This window comes from Mytilus galloprovincialis, chromosome 2 (assembly GCF_965363235.1).
Source record: "Mytilus galloprovincialis chromosome 2, xbMytGall1.hap1.1, whole genome shotgun sequence".
Classification (NCBI taxonomy): Eukaryota; Metazoa; Mollusca; class Bivalvia; order Mytilida; family Mytilidae; genus Mytilus; species Mytilus galloprovincialis.
In genome coordinates, this window is record NC_134839.1 from 48886820 (window position 1) to 48910740 (window position 23921).

General features: G+C 31.1%; 1 protein-coding gene across 1 annotated transcript in view; it reads left to right on the forward strand.

Annotated features, from left to right (window-relative positions):
• Window positions 1–419: 419 nt before the first annotated feature.
• The window catches only part of LOC143063744 (alkyldihydroxyacetonephosphate synthase, peroxisomal-like), a 28146-nt gene continuing 4644 nt past the window's right edge, over window positions 420–23921 (forward strand). The window contains exons 1-15 of the mRNA XM_076236106.1: window positions 420–630; window positions 2962–3051; window positions 4169–4259; window positions 8407–8527; window positions 9021–9095; window positions 11275–11346; window positions 11698–11777; window positions 16256–16336; window positions 17272–17397; window positions 18114–18222; window positions 20181–20308; window positions 20749–20940; window positions 21580–21629; window positions 21965–22034; window positions 23358–23419. Of these exons, the coding sequence (XP_076092221.1) occupies window positions 491–630; window positions 2962–3051; window positions 4169–4259; window positions 8407–8527; window positions 9021–9095; window positions 11275–11346; window positions 11698–11777; window positions 16256–16336; window positions 17272–17397; window positions 18114–18222; window positions 20181–20308; window positions 20749–20940; window positions 21580–21629; window positions 21965–22034; window positions 23358–23419 (1487 nt within the window). The 5' untranslated portion in view covers window positions 420–490. The remainder of the gene's footprint in view (window positions 631–2961; window positions 3052–4168; window positions 4260–8406; window positions 8528–9020; window positions 9096–11274; window positions 11347–11697; window positions 11778–16255; window positions 16337–17271; window positions 17398–18113; window positions 18223–20180; window positions 20309–20748; window positions 20941–21579; window positions 21630–21964; window positions 22035–23357; window positions 23420–23921) is intronic.

The following is a 23921-nucleotide window of genomic DNA, read 5'->3' on the forward strand; positions in this document are numbered from 1 at the left end:
GAGCACACTACCACCGGTGCTTAACTGATGATTTGATCTGGACCTACTTTGTGAACATGTTTTGTATAAGTTTATAATTATTGTAAACGCATTACGTTTTTTCTACAGGCCTTAAAACGAATAGTATGTCAATATTGTTTTGTGATATGAAAGATTCTAATTAATTATTTTTCATTGTAGATATGTTTCATGTTTATATTTAGACACGTATGCTTAGGCGAAAGGACAGTTATATAATTAAATACTTTATTTGCGTTTGAGGCCATGAATAAGAAAATAATGCAACTTTATCTGATATATTTGAGGTTCCATTTAGTTAGGGGGAATGAAACTAAAACTGTTCCGCAGGGGATCAGTATAGTGACGAATTTAAATGGTCCGAGTTGGTATTAACGATTTTCGAATGTCTCTGTGTTTTTCTTCAAACAAACCTTTGAACCAACGCCTGATTCTGATCGGTCCAAATACTAGCACTGTTTATATAAGAAACATGTCGAAGGACAGGCTTACTGTTGTGAACAAGCACATTTGTGAAAATTCAAGCAATTGTTACAGCTTGACTCAATGCAATGGTACAGAGAAAAACAACGTTGCAGGTCAAAATGAAGCCCCTTCAATGCCAAAACGCCGGTAGGTGATATAACACAAGCATGGAAATTTTACTATGCTTGTTCACTGGCGGATCTTGAAATTTTCATAAGTGGGGGCCCACTGACTGCCTCAAAGGGGGCCTGCTCCAGTCACGCTTCAGTGATTCCATATATATAAGCCACCAATTTTTTTCCCAAAAAAGGGGGGGCGGGCCCCCTGCCCCCCCCCCCCCCCTAAATCCGCCTCTGTTGTTACTGTTCCTAGTGTTATAGCAAAACAACATGGTACAACAATCCAAATAAATATCAGCAAGTGGTCAATTTTTCAGAAAGTGACATGAATTTATTATGCCAAAAAACCATTATAATATATATTTGTTTTATTTTTTTGCAAAACTGAGAATACTATAGACTACTTTCATGACTTTAAGAGCGTAGTAATGCCCTTTACCGTTTGGGGTAAAGGGTCATTTTCAGCCACCGTTAGCGTCAAATTGGTTAAAATTTTACCATTATTCGTCAAAATATCCTTATCATGATTAGTCAGAGGCCTCAAATAACTATCGTTTTTTTTATCATTTATGGAAAAAAATAACGTTATTCCTCAAATTCAGTCGATTTTTTTAACGTTTAAAAGATAGTGTTCATTTTTATACGACCGCAAAAATTGTTTTGTCATGCACCAAAAATTACTGTTAACATCATTTGACAAGAAATTTTAACGATATTCGTCATTTTTTTATTTCACAACACATGTACATGTAACATGGTAGTCTTGGTGTAAAATTAGGGTAATTAAAGTTCATTATTGCTATTGTTGGAAATTTTCCTTTAATCTTACCGACTGATAATTTCCTACTCATCACAGTAGAGTGATATGATAAATTATCGCTAGAAATAGTCCGAGATTACTCTGACGTCCAACGGCTGTTTTGCCAGACAAGCTGGGGCTGTGGGACGTCAGAGCTCGTCCCATATCAAAAAGTGGATATATATTTGCCCACCCAAAATAGATGCGCTGCTTCGTCGCTTCTGGTGCCGACTGACGGCCTTGGAATTATATAAATCAGGCATCAATCTGTTCATTTTTCATTTATCTCTTCATTTATGTAAGTTTCACCTACCTGCCAACCTTTATTTTCTCATCATTAGACAGTTTTCACAGTGACCCATCGATTTCCGCATTTTGCCTTTCATTTTCAAAGATTATCACGTGACCAAGAGAAAACAGTAATTATTTATGCAAATGACCATAATGTAACATCTCGTTCATTTACGATGCAAGTTATCTAAATGTCCGAGAGCTTCCGATTGTAACGTGGTCAGAACTAAATGCTTCATACCTATCTCCTGTAAAGGAGGTGAAAAATCATGGTTGGCTACTAAATGTTAATCATCTATCTCCTATAAAGGAGGTGAAAAAATATAAATATTTGCATATTTGAGTCTCGAGACCACGAACTCTCTCGTAACTTGACGTCCATTTGAAAGTGAAAGTCAAAATGCTTACTTATGAAGTCTTCTCCATTTAACATTTATAGCAATATAATACAAAAATATATGTATGAGCATGCATGTATAGAATGGTATATCTATTTAGTATATACATGATATATATAATTATCGGTAATTGCGTAATATTTTCGAGTATCAACGTACTGGCTGTATCACTGAAAATATTAGGCAATACATTGTGTGACATCATAATTACCGATAAACAGAATAACAGGTAGTTTCGTTTTTGATACTGACTATATCATGTGGAAAATCTAAACTCGCCTGTTAGAAACTACCTACATGTATTATTCTATATACATGGATCAAAAGACGGAAAATTGAAGAAAAAAGAAAATAATAATAATACATGTAATACAGAAAAAAAATAAAAATAAATAAATTAATATTTCGAAACAAAAACACAAAAAAAAATACAAATTTATAAAAAGGAAAAAAAAAAAGGACAAAAAAGGGTGAAGAATGTTGTTGTATATGTGGAGGGATGAGGAATTCTTCTTTGTAACTTATTATATATATATGTATGGGATTCGAACCCATGCTATCTCTCAGTAGCATGGGATTGAATCCTGGCGAGGGAAGAACAAAAAATTTGCAAAAGCAAATTTACAGATCTAACATTGTTGGGTTGATGTTTAGACGAGTTGTATATACATAATGTACACAGCCATGTATCACAATCATTGCTGGTGATCCGATGGATAAATCTGTTGTAGAGTTGTCCCCGACTCAGACGTACTTATATATAGATTATATATATATAATATATAGATTATAGTATAAAGGCTTGCATGTAAACAGATTAAAAACATAAAAAGATTAAACATATTTTTGAAAATAACTTACTTACTTTCAGACAAGAAGTATTGAAATGGAATGGTTGGGGATACAAAGATTCAAAGTTCAAGGTCAACAAGGATGGACAAGTAGAGTTCACTGGAGAAAGGTGTGCATACACATTTTTGTGCATATGTCATGTATGCTGAATATGAATTGTGATTCAGTTGAAATTACTCTTAGTTTGTTTCTTTACAGCAAATACTAATATTTATGGGTGATTTAGTTTCAAAATATATCTGTCTATTCTAAAGGTAAATAAAGTATGATCAGGTCAAATATTAAAAAAAATTTAAGAAACTAGTGGGGACTGGTCATCAAAACCAAAATTTTAATTATACAACCAATGGTAATTCAATTTAATTTGGGTATTCACTATTTTCGTTTATAGGAATATTAAACATTCCTGAACCCTATATATCTGTATATTCTAAAGGTAAAGTATGACCAGGTCAAATATTAAAAAAAAAAATAGGCAACTAGTAGGGACTGGTCATCAAAACCAAAATTTTTAATTATACAACCAATGGTAATTCATGTAATTTGGGTATTCACTATTTTCGTTTATGGGTATATTAAACATTCCTGAACCCTACACCAAATGTACACCTTACAAAAACATAATACTTCATTAAACTTTACAATTTAACATTGTATAAATGAAATCTCAAAAATAAAAAAGCACAATTCATTAATTTTCCACACACATGACACACCTGAAAAGATGGATATTCCTATCTTGTATTAAAATTATTTGGGTGTTAACTTAAACCATAGTTACCACACTTGCATATATATATCTCTCTAAGAGTGATTCAGAAGATTTGTACAAGCCATTTGTTCCAGATAATGTTCAAACTGTTCAAAAAGTTTTTGATCCTAAAGCATATGAAGCTTAAACACTACATCTGAAGTAGAAAACCATACTGAACTCTCACTAGTGCTTCTGAGTTCTAAAGAAATTCCAATCTTAATAGAGATTAAATATGAAAGGATACATTCTTCTTTTTTCATTTGAAATTTGTGCCTGAGTGTTGCTTTACAATAAAATATTGAAATATTGAATTTCAATATACTAGAACAAAGTATGAAAAAATCAATAGATAATTGGTCATTGGGTTGTATGGTATCATTCATTGTATATTCATTGTATATTCATTGTATATTCATTGTATATTCATTGTATATTCATTGTATATTCATTGTATATTCATTGTATATTTCAGATACAAACTTAGTGGACAGACCATGCCTATGTTAAAAGAATGGATGATGGCTACAGTTGGGATAAGTCTAGATCATAAAACACCTGCACAGGTATGTTATGTATGTTAGCAATATATAACTTCTTTAATACCACAACAGCAGTGATTGGTAGTTGCATGGGATATAACTTTTACAATGATTCACATATTTTTCAGCTATTGTTCTAAAAGGGATTCATTAGAAATTCATGCTTGCATTGTCTTGGTGGTAATTTTGACTAAATACACTTTAATTTATTACTGGTCTGTAAATTTTCAGTAGTGAATATCACAAAGGCCATGCTGTTTAAAAATGACAAAAAAAATGCATGATTATGTTGATTTTCTATAGACAAGAAGATGAATTCTGAAAAGTCCATGAAGCAATGCTTATCCAAAAAATCGGAAAAATTAATTCCTTTTGATCCTTAAATATATATATATATACTGTACTTCACACTATTCAGCGCCATTACTTATAGTATGTCAGTATGGTATGATTGGCAATAACTAAGACAACTTCTCACCAGACCAAAGTATAAATATTATCTCCTCAGACATTTAAGAACGTGCAAGTCTTTGAACTTACACTTCCCAAGTATGCAGACCACAATTTTAAAGACCAGTCACACTCCCAGGCTGGATAAAAATAAATTAAAAATGCACAAGCTAGTACATGTGTATGTCCAGTCTTTTTACTTTGATATATATTAGAATAAAATGGAAAAAGATATTTTAACAGATTAAATTATAAATATGAGGGTTTTGATTGGGTTAAATGATTAAAGAGTAATGCCCTTAAAAAATGAAGATAAGAGAATAACTGGCAAAAAAAAAAAGAAGAGAGAGAAAAAAGGGGTCAATTTTTTGAAGATTAGAGAAAAAAGGGGTTAATTTTTTATACGACCACAAAATTTGAAAAAATTTTCGTCGTATATTGCTATCACGTTGGCGTCGTCGTCGTCGTCGTCCGAATACTTTTAGTTTTCGCACTCTAACTTTAGTAAAAGTGAATGGAAATCTATGAAATTTTAACACAAGGTTTATGACCACAAAAGGAAGGTTGTCATGATTTTGGGAGTTTTGGTCCCAACATTTTAGGAATAAGGGGCCAAAAAGGGCCCAAATAAGCATTTTCTTGGTTTTCGCACTATAACTTTAGTTTAAGTTAATAGAAATCTATGAAATTTTGACACAAGGTTTATGACCACAAAAGAACGGTTGGGATTGATTTTGGGAGTTTTGGTTTCAACAGTTTAGGAATTAGGAGCCAAAAAAGGGCCCAAATAAGCATTATTCTTGGTTTTCGCACAATAACTTTAGTTTAAGTAAATACAATCAATGAAATTTAAACACAATGTTAATGACTACAAAAGAAAGGTTGGTATTGATTTTGGGAGTTTAGGTCCCAACAGTTTAGGAATTAGGGGCCAAAAAGGGACCCAAATAAGCATTTTTCTTGGTTTTCGCACCATAACGTTAGTATAAGTAAATAGAAATCTATGAAATTTAAACACAAGGTTTATGACCATAAAAGGAAGGTTGGTATTGATTTTGGGAGTTTTGGTCCCAACAGAATAAGGGGCCCAAAGGGTCCAAAATTAAACTTTGTTTGATTTCATCAAAATTGAATAATTGGGGTTCTTTGATATGCCGAATCTAACTGTCATGACTGTGTATGTAGATTCTTAACTTTTGGTCCCGTTTTCAAATTGGTCTACATTAAGGTCCAAAGGGTCCAAAATTAAACTTAGTTTGATTTTGACAAAAAATGAATCAGTTAGGTTCTTTGATATGCTGAATCTAAAAATGTACTTAGATTCTTGATTATTGGCCCAGTTTTCAAGTTGGTCCAAATCGGGGTCCAAAATTAAACTTTGTTTGATTTCATCAAAAATTGAATAAATGGGGTTCTTTGATATGCCAAATCTAACTGTGTATGTAGATTCTTCATTTTTGGTCCTGTTTTCAAATTGGTCTACACTAAAGTCCAAAGGGTCCAAAATTAAACTTAGTCTGATTTTAACAAAAATTGAAATCTTGGGGTTCTTTGATATGCTGAATCCAAAAATGTACTTAGATTTTTTTATTATGGGCCCAGTTTTCAAGTTGGTCCAAATCAGGATCTAAAATTATTATATTAAGTATTGTGCAATAGCAAGTCTTTTCAATTGCACAGTATTGCGCAATGGCAAGAAATATCTAATTGCACAATATTGTGAAATAGCAAATTTTTTTTTTAATTAGAGTTATCTTTCTTTGTCCAGAATAGTAAGCAAGAAATATTTTATTGCAAAATATTGTGCAATAGCAAGATTTTTTTTTAATTGGAGTTATCTTTCTTTGTCCAGAATCAACTTAAATCTTTGTTATATACAATATACAATGTATATTCACTTTTTACTACCAACTGATAAATTAAAATAATCTTTACCATTCAGTGATAACAAGCAGTTTTTTTACATCTTAATATTTTATGATGTATTTAAATGAGTAGTTATTGTTGCAAACTCCATTAGAAATTTTAATTGAGATTAGTTTTGGAATAAGGGAAAGGGGGATGTGATTAAAAAAATTGGGTTCAATTTTTCTCATTTGAAATTTCATAAATAAAAAAGAAAATTTCTTCAAACATTTTTTTGAGAGGATTAATATTCAACAGCATAGTGAATTGCTCTAAGAGAAAACAAAAATTTTAAGTTCATTAGAACACATTCATTCTGTGTCAGAAACCTATGCTGTGTCAACTATTTAATCACAATCCAAATTTAGAGCTGAATCCAGCTTGAATGTTGTGTCCATACTTGCCCCAACCGTTCAGGGTTCAACCTCTGCGGTCGTATAAACCTACACCCTGCGGAGCATCTGGTTAAAGATTAGAGAAAAAAGGGGTGAAAATTAAATGTTTACAGAATAACAGACCCCCCCCCCCCCCCCAATCCAGACCCTCAAATATTGTAGTTGCTGGTATTGCAAAGTAGCAATAGAGAAGAACAATATTTTGATAATCTTTAATGTGAATGAAAAATAACATGTTTACCTCCAGCTCCAGTTTAATAACATATATATATTTTCAATTAATACCTCAGAAATTTAAGGGAAATATATAATTAATATCTTATTTATGGGGGGCTTAAGGGGAAAGCAATACATTTTTTTTTAATTTATTGACTAAAACACCAACCCAATATATACCCTAGGTACTAACTACAGGAGAGGAGTGATCTGAGAGACTGTACTTCTGAAATATTGAGTCTTTTCATTTTCAAACCGTAAAAAATTAAAAGGTTATGTGTCATGGATGGAAATTTCATATCTTTTGTTTTTATACGCCCGTCAAAATTTTGACGGGCGTATAAAAATTTTGACGGGACGTATTATGGTATACAATTGTCCGGTGTCTGTCCGTCTGTCTGTTTGTAAAAAATGGGGAGTTATTTTTTACATGTCACGCCATATCTCAAAAACGATTTATGATTATTGCTTAAAACTTTACACATGTCTTTGTTATATTAATCTAAAGATCTGTATACTTTTTGGTGATGATTCAAAATTTCATTTTTGAGTTATTGAGTATTTTGTAAAAAAGGGGGAGGTTTTTTTTACATGTTGTGCCGTATCTCAAAAACAATTTTTGATTATTGCTTAAAACTTTACACACTTCTTTGTTATATTAATCTTAAGATCTGTATTCTTTTTGGTGATGATTCAAAATTTTATTTTGGAGAAACAGGGGAGTTTTTTTTTACATGTCGCACCGTATCTCAAAAATAATTTAGGATTATTGCTTAAAACTTTACACACTTCTTTGTTATATTAATCTAAAGATCTGTATACTTTTTGGTTTTGATTCAAAATTTTATTTTAGTAATATTTAGTTTTTTGTAAAAAAAAAAACAGGGTGGCGGTTTTCAAATGTCTCGCCATGTCTCAAAAACAATATATGGTTATTGCTTAAAACTTTCTCAGAAACTATTTATGATTATTGCATTAGACTTCCACACAAGACGTCGGGCATATCATGCGCTCGTGTCGCAGCTGTTTATTCTATTGTATAGCAAGCTGTAATAAAACGAAAATTTAATCATTCCTTTCAATAAGAAATCTAAAATAAAAGATACTACTGGGATTATATTTGTTACAGGTCAATATCTATATATTCTTGGTAAGAAGGGTACAATGTACATTGTAGCTGCACAATTGTGAAATTTACATTTTAGCCTGAATTAACAGCTAAAGATATACAGGCACCTATAAAAAATGAAGAATTTATGTCAGACCTGAGACGTACAGGGATAAGTAATACAGATGATTGCCAAGACAGACTTTTCAGAGCTCATGGTGAGATTATTCACTTCATACACAAAATTTAGTCCTCTTAACAGTGTTTTTTTTTGTGGATTGGTTTCTTAACTTTATGATCTTGATTTATCATAATTTATGTAATTTTGAATGACAGTCTGTATAAGATAGATGATGTTGAGATATTTCAATTTAAGGCAAAAGGGATGCAATTTTTGTAAAATGAAAGCACCACAATTCACATGTTTTGAGTGTAAAAATGATTTACAGAAACTTGCTTAAATAATCTTTTTTAAGTCTTCAATATATTATGATATTTAACCAGATTTGAAGGTCAAAAGATTACACATGTTTAGTTCCAAAAATTTGCAAGTAGAAAATCAATAGATTAATCTGTTGGTGAGAAATTTCAATACATTTGTAGTTGTTTAATTAGAATAAAGATTTTCCAATTGATTTAGAATCAAAATAAATGGTGACCTTGTCTCTTTAGATATGTGAATTTCATATGAGTCATTTATATGTTTTGAAGGTCATACTTTACATGAAATATTTCTTCTACGAGAAGGGAAATTTAAAAGAATTCCAGATCTTGTGGTGTGGCCAAGTAAGTACAAGTTTATTTTATAATGCTTGCTGTATATAAAGAATTCCTCAAGTGACAATCATTTTATACTTATTATTAAATAAAATCATGAAAAGTATGATGTTTGTGATTTGCGGTCGTATATTGTTATCATGTATTTGTTGTCGTCGTCGTCATCTGAAGTCACTTAGTTTCCAGACAATAACTTTAAATTAAGAGAATGGATCTCTATATATGGACTATAAACACAAGGTATGAAACCACAAAAGGAAGGTTTGGATTGATTTTTGGGGGTTATGGTCTCAACAGATTAGGAATTAACGGCCTAAAAAGGGGTCCAAATAAGCATTTTTCTAGTTTCCAGACAATAACTTGTATGTAAGTGTATGGATCTTTCTGAAATTGTACCACAAGGTTCCATACGGAAAAAGGAAGGTTGGGATTGATTTTGGGGGTTATGGCTCTTAACTGTTCAAGAATTAGGGGCAAAAAACAATACTTTTCTAATACTTTGTGTAAATTGATTATTTCTTGACCAATTTCAATGACTTAAATTGGGTGTACCTTTTATTATACCCCACGCAATGAAGTTGCGGAGGGTATAATGTTTTTGACCCGTCCGTCCGTCCGTCCGGTCCGTCAGTCCGTCCGTCCGTCCGTCAGTCCTGTTTCTTGTCATCGCAACTCCTCTCAAACCACACAACAGAATTTCACGAAACCTTTTCAGATAATAAGGACATACTATGTAGTTGTGCATATCGACGGGAAATTGCTATTCAATTTTTTTTCTAGGAGTTACGCCCCTTTGAACTTATTTACTTTAATGTATTACTGCAACAGTTTGTCATCGCAACTCCTCTCAAACCACACAACAGAATTTCACGAAACCTTTTCAGATAATAAGGACATACTATGTAGTTGTGCATATCGACGGGAAATTGCGATTCAATTTTTTTTCTAGGAGTTACGCCCCTTTGAACTTATTTACTTTAATGTACTACTGCAACAGTTTGTCATCGCAACTCCTCTCAAACCACACAACAGAATTTCACGAAACCTTTTCAGATAATAAGGACATACTATGTAGTTGTGCATATCGACAGGAAATTGCGATTCAATTTTTTTCTAGGAGTTACGCCCCTTTGAACTTATTTACTTTAATGTACTACTGCAACAGTTTGTCATCGCAACTCCTCTCAAACCACACAAAAGAATTTCACAAAACCTTTTCAGATAATAAGGACATACTATGTAGTTGTGCATATCGACAGAAAATTGCGATTCAATTCTTTTTCTAGGAGTTACGCCCCTTTGAACTTATTTACTTTAATGTATTACTGCAACAGTTTGTCATCGCAACTCCTCTCAAACCACACAACAGAATTTCACGAAACCTTTTCAGATAATATGGACATACTATGTAGTTGTGCATATCGACGGGAAATTGCGATTCAATTTTTTTTCTAGGAGTTACGCCCCTTTGAACTTTTTTACTTTAATGTACTACTGCAACAGTTTGTCATCGCAACTCCTCTCAAACCACACAACAGAATTTCATGAAACTTTGTAGATAATAAGGACATACTATGTAGATGTGCATATCAACAGGAAATTACGGTTCAATTTTTTTCTAGGAGTTATGCCCCTTTGAACTTATTTGCTTCAATGTACTTCTGCAACAGTTTGTCATCTCAACTCCTCTGAAAACACACAACAGAATTTCATGAAATTTTGTAGATAATAAGGACATACTATGTATATTGACAGGAAATTATTATTCAATATTTTTTCTTATACAATTTTTTTTTCTTGTACCTATTTAATTTCTCCAATGACAATGTGGGGACGTGGGGTATGTGAGCGTGCTCACTAAGGTTCTTTAATTTATCCTAGTGCTGTCAGGCCTTCAAATTTTTCCGGTTCTTCATGTTTGTCTATACTTGGTGATTTGGAAATTCTTATTTTTAAAAGTTGACATTCATTTACATTTGCCATTCACATAAATACATAAATTAATATTAGAAGGTTTAATTATTGTTTGAAATCCTTTATAATCTCAGAATGGAATATAAATGTTAATGAAGTAAAAGAAAATGATTCATATTTAAAGATTCACATGCATGCCTTGAATTAGATTAAATTATTTAGCTTTTTTGCACACTTTAGTTTGTATACTAAGATATAACTCTTTGTTTTCCAGCCAGTCATAATGAAGTTGTAAAGATTGTTGAACTTTGTTGTAGACATAATGTTGTGTTGATTCCTTTTGGAGGTAAGATAAAATTCTGTTTGAATGTTCAGGGTTTTTATCAGACAATTTGCTACTTTTAAATTGATGTTAGTAAATACAAGTTCTGCCTATCTCACCTTCATTTTAAACTCTTTGTTTCATTCTGAAGAAAGATATGTTTTTGAAAAGAAGCCTCAACATTTTCCAAGAAAAGCAAATATTACAAGGAGAAAAATTATTTTTTTTCCAGATTTCTCTATAACATGACATAATTTATGTTTTATAATTTTATAATTTTTTTTTTTAATTTCTTATTATTTTTCATACAAATATTTGAAAAGGTATATTAAATTCACCTACTTTAATCAACAATTTTTGTCAAACTATTTTCAGGTGGAACAAGTGTATCATCTGCTCTAGAATGTCCATCAGCAGAACAAAGAATGATAGTCTCCCTTGACACATCACAAATGGTATGTATGTTTTATATAAATAAATGCACTGGGATCAAAAGACAATAAATATGGAGTAGACAATACTTAAGAAAATTAACGCATGGAGTCATAAGAATGTTTAAACAGCTTTAGGATATTACTAAATTCCAGACATCGGCTGATTTCCTTGTGGAATGTTTTGGATAAATCTAATTGCCCAATTTTACTAAAATTTGGATCAGTTATTAAATAGTTTATATATTTTTTTTGAAAAAAAAGTTCAAAAATAAATAAAAATAAATAACAATGGAAATAGAAGTATCAAGATAGTGAGTGCTCCTCACTTGATAAAATCTATAAGGTCTATAATTTATAAATATTAGTTTCAAATTATCATAGAATTTTTAAATGATTGTCTGCCATTAATTGAAGATTAATTAATCAGTTGATAAAGGCAAACTAGTTACCTGTGGATTCCTGCAGTAGTATTAAAGGGAAACTTCGCAAAAAAATCAAAAATTGATATTATGTCCATTCTGTATAAAAAGGCTCAAATTTATAGATATTAAAGTTTTATTCCGCTAGATAAGAGATCAACATCGATTTTAAAATTTGAGTATCAATTTTCTACGCTCCGCCATCTTGTCATCTTCTACGATTATAATCACGATATGTCTATAAAACACAAAGGACCAAAACTACAGTAACCGATGTAGTCGTAATTGCGTGTCGATATCTTGTCAATCGTACGATTGTTTTATCTGACTAACTATAAACTTGATACGGAAAATGTTCTTATTTTTTTTTTTAAATGACCATTATTATATATCTGTTATTTTTAAACTGTTAATATTGGAATTAGTTAAAGAGTCACAGTTCAAATAATAAATAAGTGTTCCGTGAAAATTGTTTTCAAAAATCTAATTCGTTCATAATTCTTTAAAGTAATAAACTTTATTCAAATAAATTCGGATCTTTCCTCATCTGATCACCAGCATGGCTAAAGGTATTACTCCCAAAGGTATTGTGAGGGGTGTGAGGACTCAGGTGACACGTCCGGGTATTCAAGCGATTTCCTGTCGGGCTTCCAAGTTCATGCATCGTTTCACTTCTGTAGGTATTGATCAGTGTACACGGCAGACTTATAACTTTCCATTTTGAACTATCAGGTGTATAATACACATCTCTGTCTTGTGTGTCCGAAAGTGATATGATGCCAATAATTTAACTCGTACGCTTGTTTATAAATAACATTTCTGGTGTAAAGAATATTATTTATGAAAATATAAAAAATACCACAAAAAAAAAAAAAGATTTGAAGAAATAAAAATCTATATACATATTTTTTCCGAGGGTTAATTTGGGAAAATGTAATTTGTCAATAGTAAAGGACAGACTGGTACATACCAAAAATATTGATTTAAAAAATGTACGCACTTGTCGATGTTGGCTTATACGCCTGGATAGAAAGTTACGGAACTATAGTGCAATTTAAAATATATACATGTATCAGACTATATTGTATACCAAAAGAAGAAGAAGAAGAAGAAGAGAACCAGTTTGATTTAAATACAGGTCGATATATATCTTGCTTTGGTTCATCGAAGTTATGAACATAGTAAAATCCCAGTTTTATGTATCAATTAGATTGTTCTCGAATAAAGGAAGAAATTCGTCATCATCACAATTGTTCCGACATTCATGTAAAATATATGCAACTGGACGTACACTAATAATCCCAAAGGGGTGTGAGTATTTTCTTGGAAAACTATTGAGTATTAAAGTTTCAAATCAATTTCGGGATTTATTTTCTTTCTTGCCGTGATATGATAGCAATTTAAAGAATAAACTGCTTGTTCGCTTTAGCGGTATCAGAGACATGTATATATGTCTCTGGCGGTATTCTTGCCAGTTGAACAGCCTTATAAGTTACATTCAAAAATAGGGAAAGATGACATAAAATTCGCTGTCTTTTGTTTTTGAACATCGTTGGTCAAATAGATAGAGTATTATACGTTGTGAGACGAGGACTATTTCAACAAATACTATAAATACAAGTGGAAGTTTTCGTTTTTTGCAATTTGAGAGTAAATGATGTATCAAACGTTCAAGAATACGCATGTAAAATGTGTCACTGGATATAAAAAAAAATCAATCTCAAAACCTACTTCCGTATGGAACTTCCCCTTTCAGTGACCTGCAAATTTAACAGATGATACACTTTATAAGATTTGCATGTCCAACAACGACCCACTACTCTACATGTGTTACTGACAGCCTAAGATAGTAATTCTTCTGTTAGGTCAATTCTCTTTCGAACAATACCAGAAAACATGGAAAATAAGTTCTTTAAATTTTGACTCTGGAATTAACACCATTTTTTCGTGCGACAAACTTTATTTCTGGCGATGAGCAGACATGGACGGAAAACAATAAACAGATTGGTTTAATATTTGTTCATTCATTTAACATGTATAATATGAATACGATTGTACTTAAAAAAAACTTATATAGTTAGTTTCAAGAACAACCGGGTTCAGACAAACTGTTATGAAATCGATGCTGTTACTTATGCATTCACCCAATTCAATATTACGATCAAAGAGAGTAAATTAGTGGCAACATAGACATTCCGTTAATAACGGCATAAGTATGCAGTTAGTACACGAACACCAATCTGTGTTTTAAAAACTAGCGATGGTTGCTAAGGATATCTTGATTTCGGGAACTTTCTGCAGCTTCCATTTTATGGAGCTCTTCTTCGGTATACCCTGGCTCTAGTGCGTACCCAATATGACCATACTCGTCAAAATCTGACTCTTTTGACTGACTGGAACCACTGTTATAGTACTATCATTCTCCGAACAAGATATTTTTATTTATGATTTTATGATAAATTTTTGGACCATATATAAACTGTTCTATAAAAACAAGCACGCAAAAATCATAAGATAGAAATATAAGTGATATGTGAGTAAAGTTAATTGAATCATTTAAGTTAATATTCTTTGGGCTCGAATGTAGTTAACTAATAAATGTGTTTTATAGGATAGCTCAAATCCTCATCCAAATAATATAATCTAGTATATGTAATAAAACCCTTCCTACTACACCGAGTTTTAATGCCAAGCGGTAGACATATTTAAGGTACCAATTAAGTAATTGAATGAGTAATAGATAACAATAATTAATCATGAATGTGCAAAGATTTAAAAACAAAAGTATTTTTCTTTGTTCGTACATATTATACTCCGCTTCGGTAGATTTATCTACTTGTCTTCAGATAGTTTCAGATATACATTAATACATGGCTTTCAAAAGTCTAAATGTAAGTGTTCTCGTACATTTTTTGCCTAATAAAGAAAATCAAAATGCTTTGGTAAAGCTATTTCTAATTCCCCCTTTTTAATGAGACATACATCAAGGACAAGAGGTGTATATCATTTCATTCTGACACATGAATTAAGTTTCCCGTCTTAACCGAAAATTGTTTAAATTTTATTACTTAGTAAATTAATTTATTTGAATTGAAATAAATGATACAGCAAATATAATTAAATAATTCCACGGCGATCTATTTTTATTTGTAACAAACTTGAAACTTGAATTAGTATTATAGATGTGTATATTGAATGCTCCCTTGTTTTATAATCCACTGATCCGAATAGACAGTCACACCTGGCAAGGTGTGCCCTAGAGGCGTGGTTAAATACCGAAGTGCAAATAACAATTTACCTTTCAACAGTCATCTAAGAGTATTCAATTTGCCACAGAACCGTGAATACACACATCGTATAAATCTAGTCTAAGCAGAGATAGTAAAAGGTCAATAAGAGTACACCAACATATTGTCTTTACAGCTTATTGTACTTTAATTTGTTCACCTCATATATCAGTCCGAAAATGCATTAATTAATAAATTTATAACTTTTTTGGTTGTCTACTAAAATAATTCGAATATATACGTTTAACATAGAAAATTTATCTCATGAATGTGTACAATTGCACGTCTGTGCGTCTTATCTTCTTATTATCGGATGTTTATTAGATAAACCATAAGTCATCGGCGCGCTTACGATTACGTTTAAATATCATTAAAAACCAAGACTTTTACTGATTGTATTTTAAATCCCGGCATGCAAAAACCAGGAGAAAACGTCACGACCTACAGGAAGTAGTTAAAAAAATTTCATTAATTGTTGAATTTCTCCTTTATTACTGGACATATAGCGATAAAACTTTGTGAATATATATATTTTGTCATAATGAACATATTTAAACCATAAGTAAAAAATCGCGAATTTTCCCTTTAAGGCACTTGACCTGTATTATTCAAGCACTTATATTATACTAACAGGACTGAAGAACATTTGTTACACAGCAGATTTTAGATTTTAAAATGAAGTAAAGATTTAAATTTTTTTTCTCTCTTGAAAACAATAGTTATTTTATACATTCATTTGTCTGGATATAACTTAATAAAATGCAACATTCTAATGCTTTTATTATTGTTTCAGAACAAAATACTATGGGTTGATGAAAAGAATTTAACAGCATGTTGTGAAGCTGGCATAATAGGTCAAGATCTAGAACGAAGGGTAAGTCAGGCATTTAGGTTGAGATTTAAAATATATACCCCAAAAAATGTTCTGTTTTCAATTCATTTGCTATCATTTTGTACTGGTCAATACTGAATTGATTTTTTTTATATTTCGGATTTTAAGAACATAAAAAGGCAAATTGTAACATCAAATATTAAAGTCATATAAAACGAGTGACCGGTGAAAAATAATGTTATTCCAATTCTTGAACCAATGCATACAAACATCATAAACTTAGTCTTCTGTGCAAGATTTTATCATTTTTTTCGCATAAATTTCGTATAATCGTCAATTTTTTTTCAATCGGTCAGTGTTGTTGTGAAAATATGGCAGGTAATTAAAGTTTGTGTTTTGAAGCCGAAGTTTAACAATTGTCACCAGTTTGTCAACAATCAACAAAAAAGCATGGATATTGAGCATGTGTTTAACATGTAAAATCAGATAATAGTTTATTTTAAGGACATCCATACGTATTGCGATCACCAGAATTTTACGAGATGGGTCACACTGAGGTCACTTAGCATACGGAAAATATGTCGGGGGGGGGGGGGGGGGGGGGGGGGGGGAATTGCTTCCTTTGCAGGAAGCAATTAAAATAAAGTAAACTTCTTCTAAATATGAACAAATTAAAGAATTTTCTTCAGAAAAAAGTAGATGTACATAAGTTTTATGATGAAAACTATCCATTGAGTTATAAAAAAAACATATGTATTATTTTTTTTAATTTGAGGTTTCTTATGACTTTAGAAATATGAAGTGAAAAATAGTAAATTTTCAAAAAAATAATTAATCATCCAGATACACTTTCCAAATTAAATTATTATGTTAAAGCTTTATTCACACTAGGAAACAGTTGGGTTTTTTTTTTTTTCGAATACTAAAACTAGCATGTTTTGATTGCATTCAATCTTGTAAATATTTGTTATTTTTAGTTATCTGAAAAAGGATTTTGTACAGGGCATGAACCCGATTCAATGGAGTTTAGTTCTCTAGGAGGATGGGTAGCTACCAGAGCATCAGGCATGAAAAAGAATATCTATGGCAATATAGAAGATATAGTAAGATTTTTACGGAAGTTTCGAACACATTTTAAACTTTGGAGTTACTCTCATTTATGTTCAACTATCATGCTTATTGATATCATCAGTTATGTATTTCTGACAAATATGTTCATGATCTCATAGAATAATATTTATATTTCATAAGTAGATTGAGAATGGAAATGGGGAATATGTCAAAGAGATCACAACCAGAGAGCAGATAACAGCTGAAGGTCACAAATGGGTCTTCAATGCAGCAAGAAACCTGCACACTGACTCTAAATAAAAATATGTACTAGTTCAGTGAAAATAGCCGTCATACTCCAAAACATATCAATGAACTAAAATTTTAAAACATACAAGACTAGCAAAAGCCAGAGTTTAAAACTGATTTTGATTGATTTCTGCTCTTATTTTATTATCTTTTATTGGGGAGTAATGGTAAACCAATTTATTTTTTTGGGGAGGGGTGAAGGTGATTTAACAGATGGCCATTTACTAATTTACTAATTTGAGTTCTCGCAGCATATTTGTGGGTTTGTACTGTATTATGATAACATTACAAAAGAGGTTGAGTTTTAAGAGCCAGTAGGATCTGCTGTATAAGATCATTAGGTTAAACGCTCAAAATTTGACCCATCTAGTAAAATATGTAAAGAATAGAAGCTTTGGACTGAATCTAGGATAATATATTTTTAATTTTTAATGATTTCACAGTTTCTTTTTTTTTTCAGGTCGTCCATATTAAGTTTGTAACACCTAAGGGTGTAATGGAAAAGAGTTGTCAAGTTCCTAGAATGTCATCAGGGTTGGATATCCATCATTTCATAATGGGGTCAGAAGGTCAGTCAGACAATTTTAATATATTGTTATCACGTCGTCAGCGTCGTCCGAAGATGGATGGTTTCCAGATAATAACTTTAGTATAAGTAAACAGAAATCAATAAAATTTTAAGTCAATGTTTATAACCACAAAATGAAGCTTGGGATTGAGGGTTATGGTCCCTAAGGTTTAGGAATTAGGGGCCAAAAGGGCCCAAAAATAGCATTCATCTAGTGTCAGAACAATAAGTTGTGTATAAGTATTTCAATTGTTCTGAAATTGTACCACAATGTTTAATACCATAAGTAGAAGGTCGAGATGTATTTTAATGGTTATGGGGCAAACAGTCTAGGAATAAAGGGCCAAAAGGGGGCCAAAAACAAGCATTTTTGTAGTTTCTAGTCAATAAATTGGAGTTATCTTTTTTTGTCCAGAATGGTTGTTGAAACACCTAAAACCAATGCTTTATATAATCTTCTTTGAAAATTGGAGTTTTCTTTCTTTGTCCAGAATAAAAGTTGAATCAACTTAAATCAATGCTGTATACAATATACAATGCAATATTCACTTCACCAACTGATAAATTGAAGCAATCTTTACCATTCAGTGATTACAAGCACTTTGATTACCATTCTAGGGTTATGCCCCTTTACATGTGGAAAAATTGAAGAATTAATTGTTTCTGTTCTCTTAACATTCTTAACTTAAGTTTGTCTGAACTAAATTTAATGAAATGTGGATATAATTACCTCTAAACTCAGTTTAAGTTCAATTTTTGGCAGCTTCACTTTTACAGTTCTTGAGTTATGATCCTTTATAATGTTATATGCTAGCGGGGATCTGTGTCCTTTTGGACACATTCCCCATTTAGTAACTATTAATTAATATTAATTTTAACCATGACTGTATGACATTTTATATTTTAATATTTTATGATGTATTTAAATGAGTAGTAATTGTTGCAAACTTCATTAGAAATTTGAATTGAGATCATTTTTGGAATAAGGGAAAGGGGGAAGTGAAAAAAAATTAGGGTGGGGTCAATTTTTTTTTTCTCATAGAAAATAGAAAATTTCTTTAAAGTTTTTTTCTTTGAGAGGATTAATATTCAACAGCATAGTAAATTGCTCAAAAGCAAAAAAAAATTTAAGTTCATAAGACCACATTCATTCTGTGTCAGAAACCTATGCTGTGTCAACTAATTAATCACAATCCAAATTCAGAGCTGTATCCAGCTTGAATATTGTGTCCATACTTGCCCCAACTGCTCAGGATTCGACCTCTGGGGTCATAGAAAAAAACACAGACATTGATGAAACAAGTGGAACATCGCTGAAGTAAATTGCATGGTGTCAAACAAGTGCATTTTAGACATTACTATTATGATTAAATTTTTTCAATGCAAGAAAGAAGTGTAGTACTGTGGATTCATTTATATTTTCGTGGGTACCAATTTTTGTGGATTGAACAAAACTTGCACTTCTATAGACATTGAATTTCACGGATCTGCCAAATTCTGCATACAAGCTAATGGAAAATTTGTAATTCTTTGAACATTTACCGACAAAATCCATAAAAATTGGTATGCAACAAAAAATAATGAATTCACAGTATTTGATGTTAAATGGGTTATGATTATAGATTGTACATGTCGATTGAAATATGAATTTAAAAGACACAGTCAACTTTAAAAAAAAAAAAAAAAAGAAAGATAAGTATTTTATTGAAAAGGAAAACTGTCTTGAACTAACCCTGGTTAAAACAAAATCTACCTAGTTTTATCTGAAAAGATCGTTCAGTCTAAAAGCTTCACTGTAAATGATAGATGTATATTTTAAAAAAAATTATGTTTATGAAATTGATTTCTGTTTTATGAAAGTGAAAGAACTCTCTTTTTATCTGAATACATGGTCAATTTAAGATAAGAAGTGAAATAGTAGAATATTTTGTTTATTTATATTTTTTTTTAATTTTGTAGGCACGTTAGGTGTAGTAACAGAAGTAACGTTAAAGATTCGACCAATACCTACATGTAGAAAGTATGGTTCTATTGTGTTCCCACAGTTTGAGAATGGAGTTAATTGTATGAGAGAAGTAGCTAGACAGGTGAGCTGATGTATATTTTTACTATAACTATAAACATTTTGCATTGAAAATATTACATTTAATATATATATATCAAAGCAAAACCTATGCTTTTCTAAGAATTTTATCAGAAAGGACAGATAATTCTTTCCCTACAAAATATGTCTGAAGTTTCTTTACATTTTGTATGATGGACCAAACATTATTCCAGAAAATGTATTATAAAAACTCCAACAGTCAACATAGGATATAAAAGACAATACATGTATATGTAGAACCCTTAGCCAAAGTATCTGGGGAAAAATTAAAAAAAAAATGCTGATTTGGGCTGTTAGTTTCCTATTAAAATTGACAATCTACTAGTGAAAAATCATGATGACCTATAACTTTTAATTTAGAGTATTCTGTGCCTGTTTTTATAAACTAATAGAAGTGATTATTTGTCACTGTATTTGTTTCAGCGATGTGCTCCAGCATCTATAAGGTTAATGGACAATCAACAGTTCCAATTTGGTAGTGCTTTAAAACCAGAGAGTAAATCACTGCTTCAAAGTTTTATTGAGGGAATCAAAAAGTTTTACATTACAAAACTTAAAGGATTCGATCCTCACAAGTTGGCAGTGGCTACTTTATTGTTTGAAGGCACAAATGAGGTAAGTGAACACTTTAAGGGACTTTTTTATTTGAATTTTCCTTGGATTTTTTTGTTGTTGTTATTTTACATATGACAAACTCACATATACTACTGATATAAAGATAAGGAAATGGAGTATTATTGCCAATGAGAAAACTAGTTCAAATGAGGAAGATAAAAAAAAACAATTATTGGTCACTGTACAGTTTTCAACAATGAGAAAACTATAATAGACAAAATGAACTTAATTGAATGGTTTAGTAGTACAAAAGTTTTGTCTTCTTCTTAATTCAAGTCTTCAACTTTATACTTTTGTGTGTCCAATGTGCTTTTCTGCAGTTACCTTAATCAGGATTGCTCAGGGCCATCAATTTCAAAGCCATGGAAAATCAGTTAGGGCTATTCCAGAAAAAAATGTATGGGGGATTGGGGGGTTGGAAGGCATTTTTTGTCAGCACCCGCCACCCAGACAATTGTAATTGAGAATTATAGTGTGAAAAGTTGCCCTGATACCCATTACCCATGTATTATTAATACAATGTGCCTTCCAACCCCCCCATACATTTTTTTCTGGAATAGCCCTTATATAATTGTGCATTGCTTTTTACATTTTACAGTTTACTAGACATGTTATACATTGATTTTTGTCTCATTACAGGAGGTTGCTGCACAGGAAAAAAGAGTATATGAAATTGCTGCACAATTTGGGTAAGTAATATACACAACTGAACTAAAGTTGTTTTCTTTTACAATATTTTTCCTATAGATTTTATAGAGTATTTTATACATATAAAAAAAAGTGGTGGAAATACTGCAATCAATTCTTGTAAGAAAATTTTATTTTAGAAAGTTTAAAATAAATTCTCAGCAAACTTTTGAAATATCTATTCTTATCAGTAAGTAGAACATTGTACCGATAGAAAATCTATGATTTGAAAAAAAAATATTTAACTTAATTTAACAGATACATCATTTTTGTTGTCATATAAACAGCTTATTGGAAATCGTTAAATTTTATTTCACGCAATGCATTCATTTTATAGAGGTTTGCCTGCTGGTGCTGAAAATGGAGAGAGAGGCTATATGTTGACATTTGTAATTGCATATCTGAGGGTAATTATAATATTAATTAACTAGTTAGTACTTTTTAAAGGGGAATTTGATTCTTCAAGGAATAAAATATCATCATTGATTGATGGATATATTTATTATTATAGAGAAATTCATTATAGTTTTCAGTGTTTGGTAAGATGGAAGTATGTCCAGTGCACAATGTTTTGTCGATATTGTCAACATCGAAATGTCAACTTTATAGCATTGTTATTTTTTTTATATTGTATCCTATCTATACGTTCTGTACCTTTGTGTTTACATTGTTCACATCGTATACATCGTGATGTTAACAATCTCGTGTCAACATTGTGTTTATGTTGTATTTAGAGTCTATACTTTTCTGTTTACATCGTTCACATCGTATAAATTGCGTTGTTGACAATATTCATGAAAAAGTTTTTTAATTCATTTATATTATGCAATAAAGTCTGTAGATAACATGTTTACAGTTTGCATTTTTATGGTTTTTTTTAACAACAATAAATCTTTAAAAAAAAAAATGAGATGTTATAACTCTAACTTGACACAAAATAGTGTTTACATTGTTAATATGGCAATGTAAACAATGTAAACATAACATCTTTTTACCATTGCATACATCACGATGTTAAGGATGTCATCAATGTAAACACTATATAAGAGTTCAAACAATGTAAACGATGTTGACACAACATCGAGTTAACATTGTATACATCGCCATGTTAACGATGTCAATGATATAAACAATATATAAGAGTTCAAACAATGTAAACGATGTTATATAACATCGTGTAAACATTGTATTCATCACAATGTTAACGATGTCAACGATGTAAACAATATATAAGAGTTCAAACAATGTAAATGATGTTGACATAATATCGTGTTTACATTGTATACATCGCAATGTCAACGATGTCAACGATGTTAATAATATATAAGGGTTCAAACAATGAAACGATGTTGACACACTATCGTGTTAACATTGTAGATATCGCGATGTCTACAATATTAAATATTCATCGTGCACTGGACATGAATGGTATGATGGGAATATTTTAATACTCCATATTAATCATGTGATTGTTTTCTAACAACTGGTACTTGATTTTATCTGTACCTTATATCTTTTGGCTTTGGTGATCTACATATTGATTAATAGTTGAAAATTTCATCCATTTATAAGACTTGAAATTTGAATAAAATATGGCATGGCAGAATTTTTATTAGTTTGAAGGACGAATTGGGATTTGAATATTGATCAGAAGTTGAAAATTTCATCCCTTTATAAGACTTGGAGTTTGAATAAAATATGAAATTACAGATTTTTTCATATATTTGCAGGATTTAGGATTTGAATATTATATTGTAGCTGAATCTTTTGAGACATCTGTACCATGGGACAGGTTAGTTTTAATGTAACAAGCATTGATTTAACTTACTTGAAATTTTAATTGATAAGATTTATGTATGAAGAAGTGAATGCCTGAAATGCATTTAAGTGTCTACTTGATGAATAACTGCATCTTTTTGATTTTTTTAATTTTAGCTTGTACATTCATGATTTATGTAAAATGAAAATTTCTTTCATGTTGGATGATGGTGATGATTTAGTTTGCTTTGAAAGAAGCACATGTCAAAATCGTCAAATGAAGTACCATCAAAACGTTGTCAATTGCAGAAATTTGTTTCCTCAATAATCTGTTGAACCATAAACAATATTTACCAGGACTAAATTTAGTATATACGCCAGACGCGCGTTTCGTCTACAAAAGACTCATCAGTGACACTCAAATCCAAAAAAGTTAAAAAGGCCAAATAAAGTACGAAGTTGAAGAGCATTGAGGACCAAAATTCCTAAAAGTTTTGCCAAATACAGCTAAGGTTATCTATGCCTGAGGTAGAAAA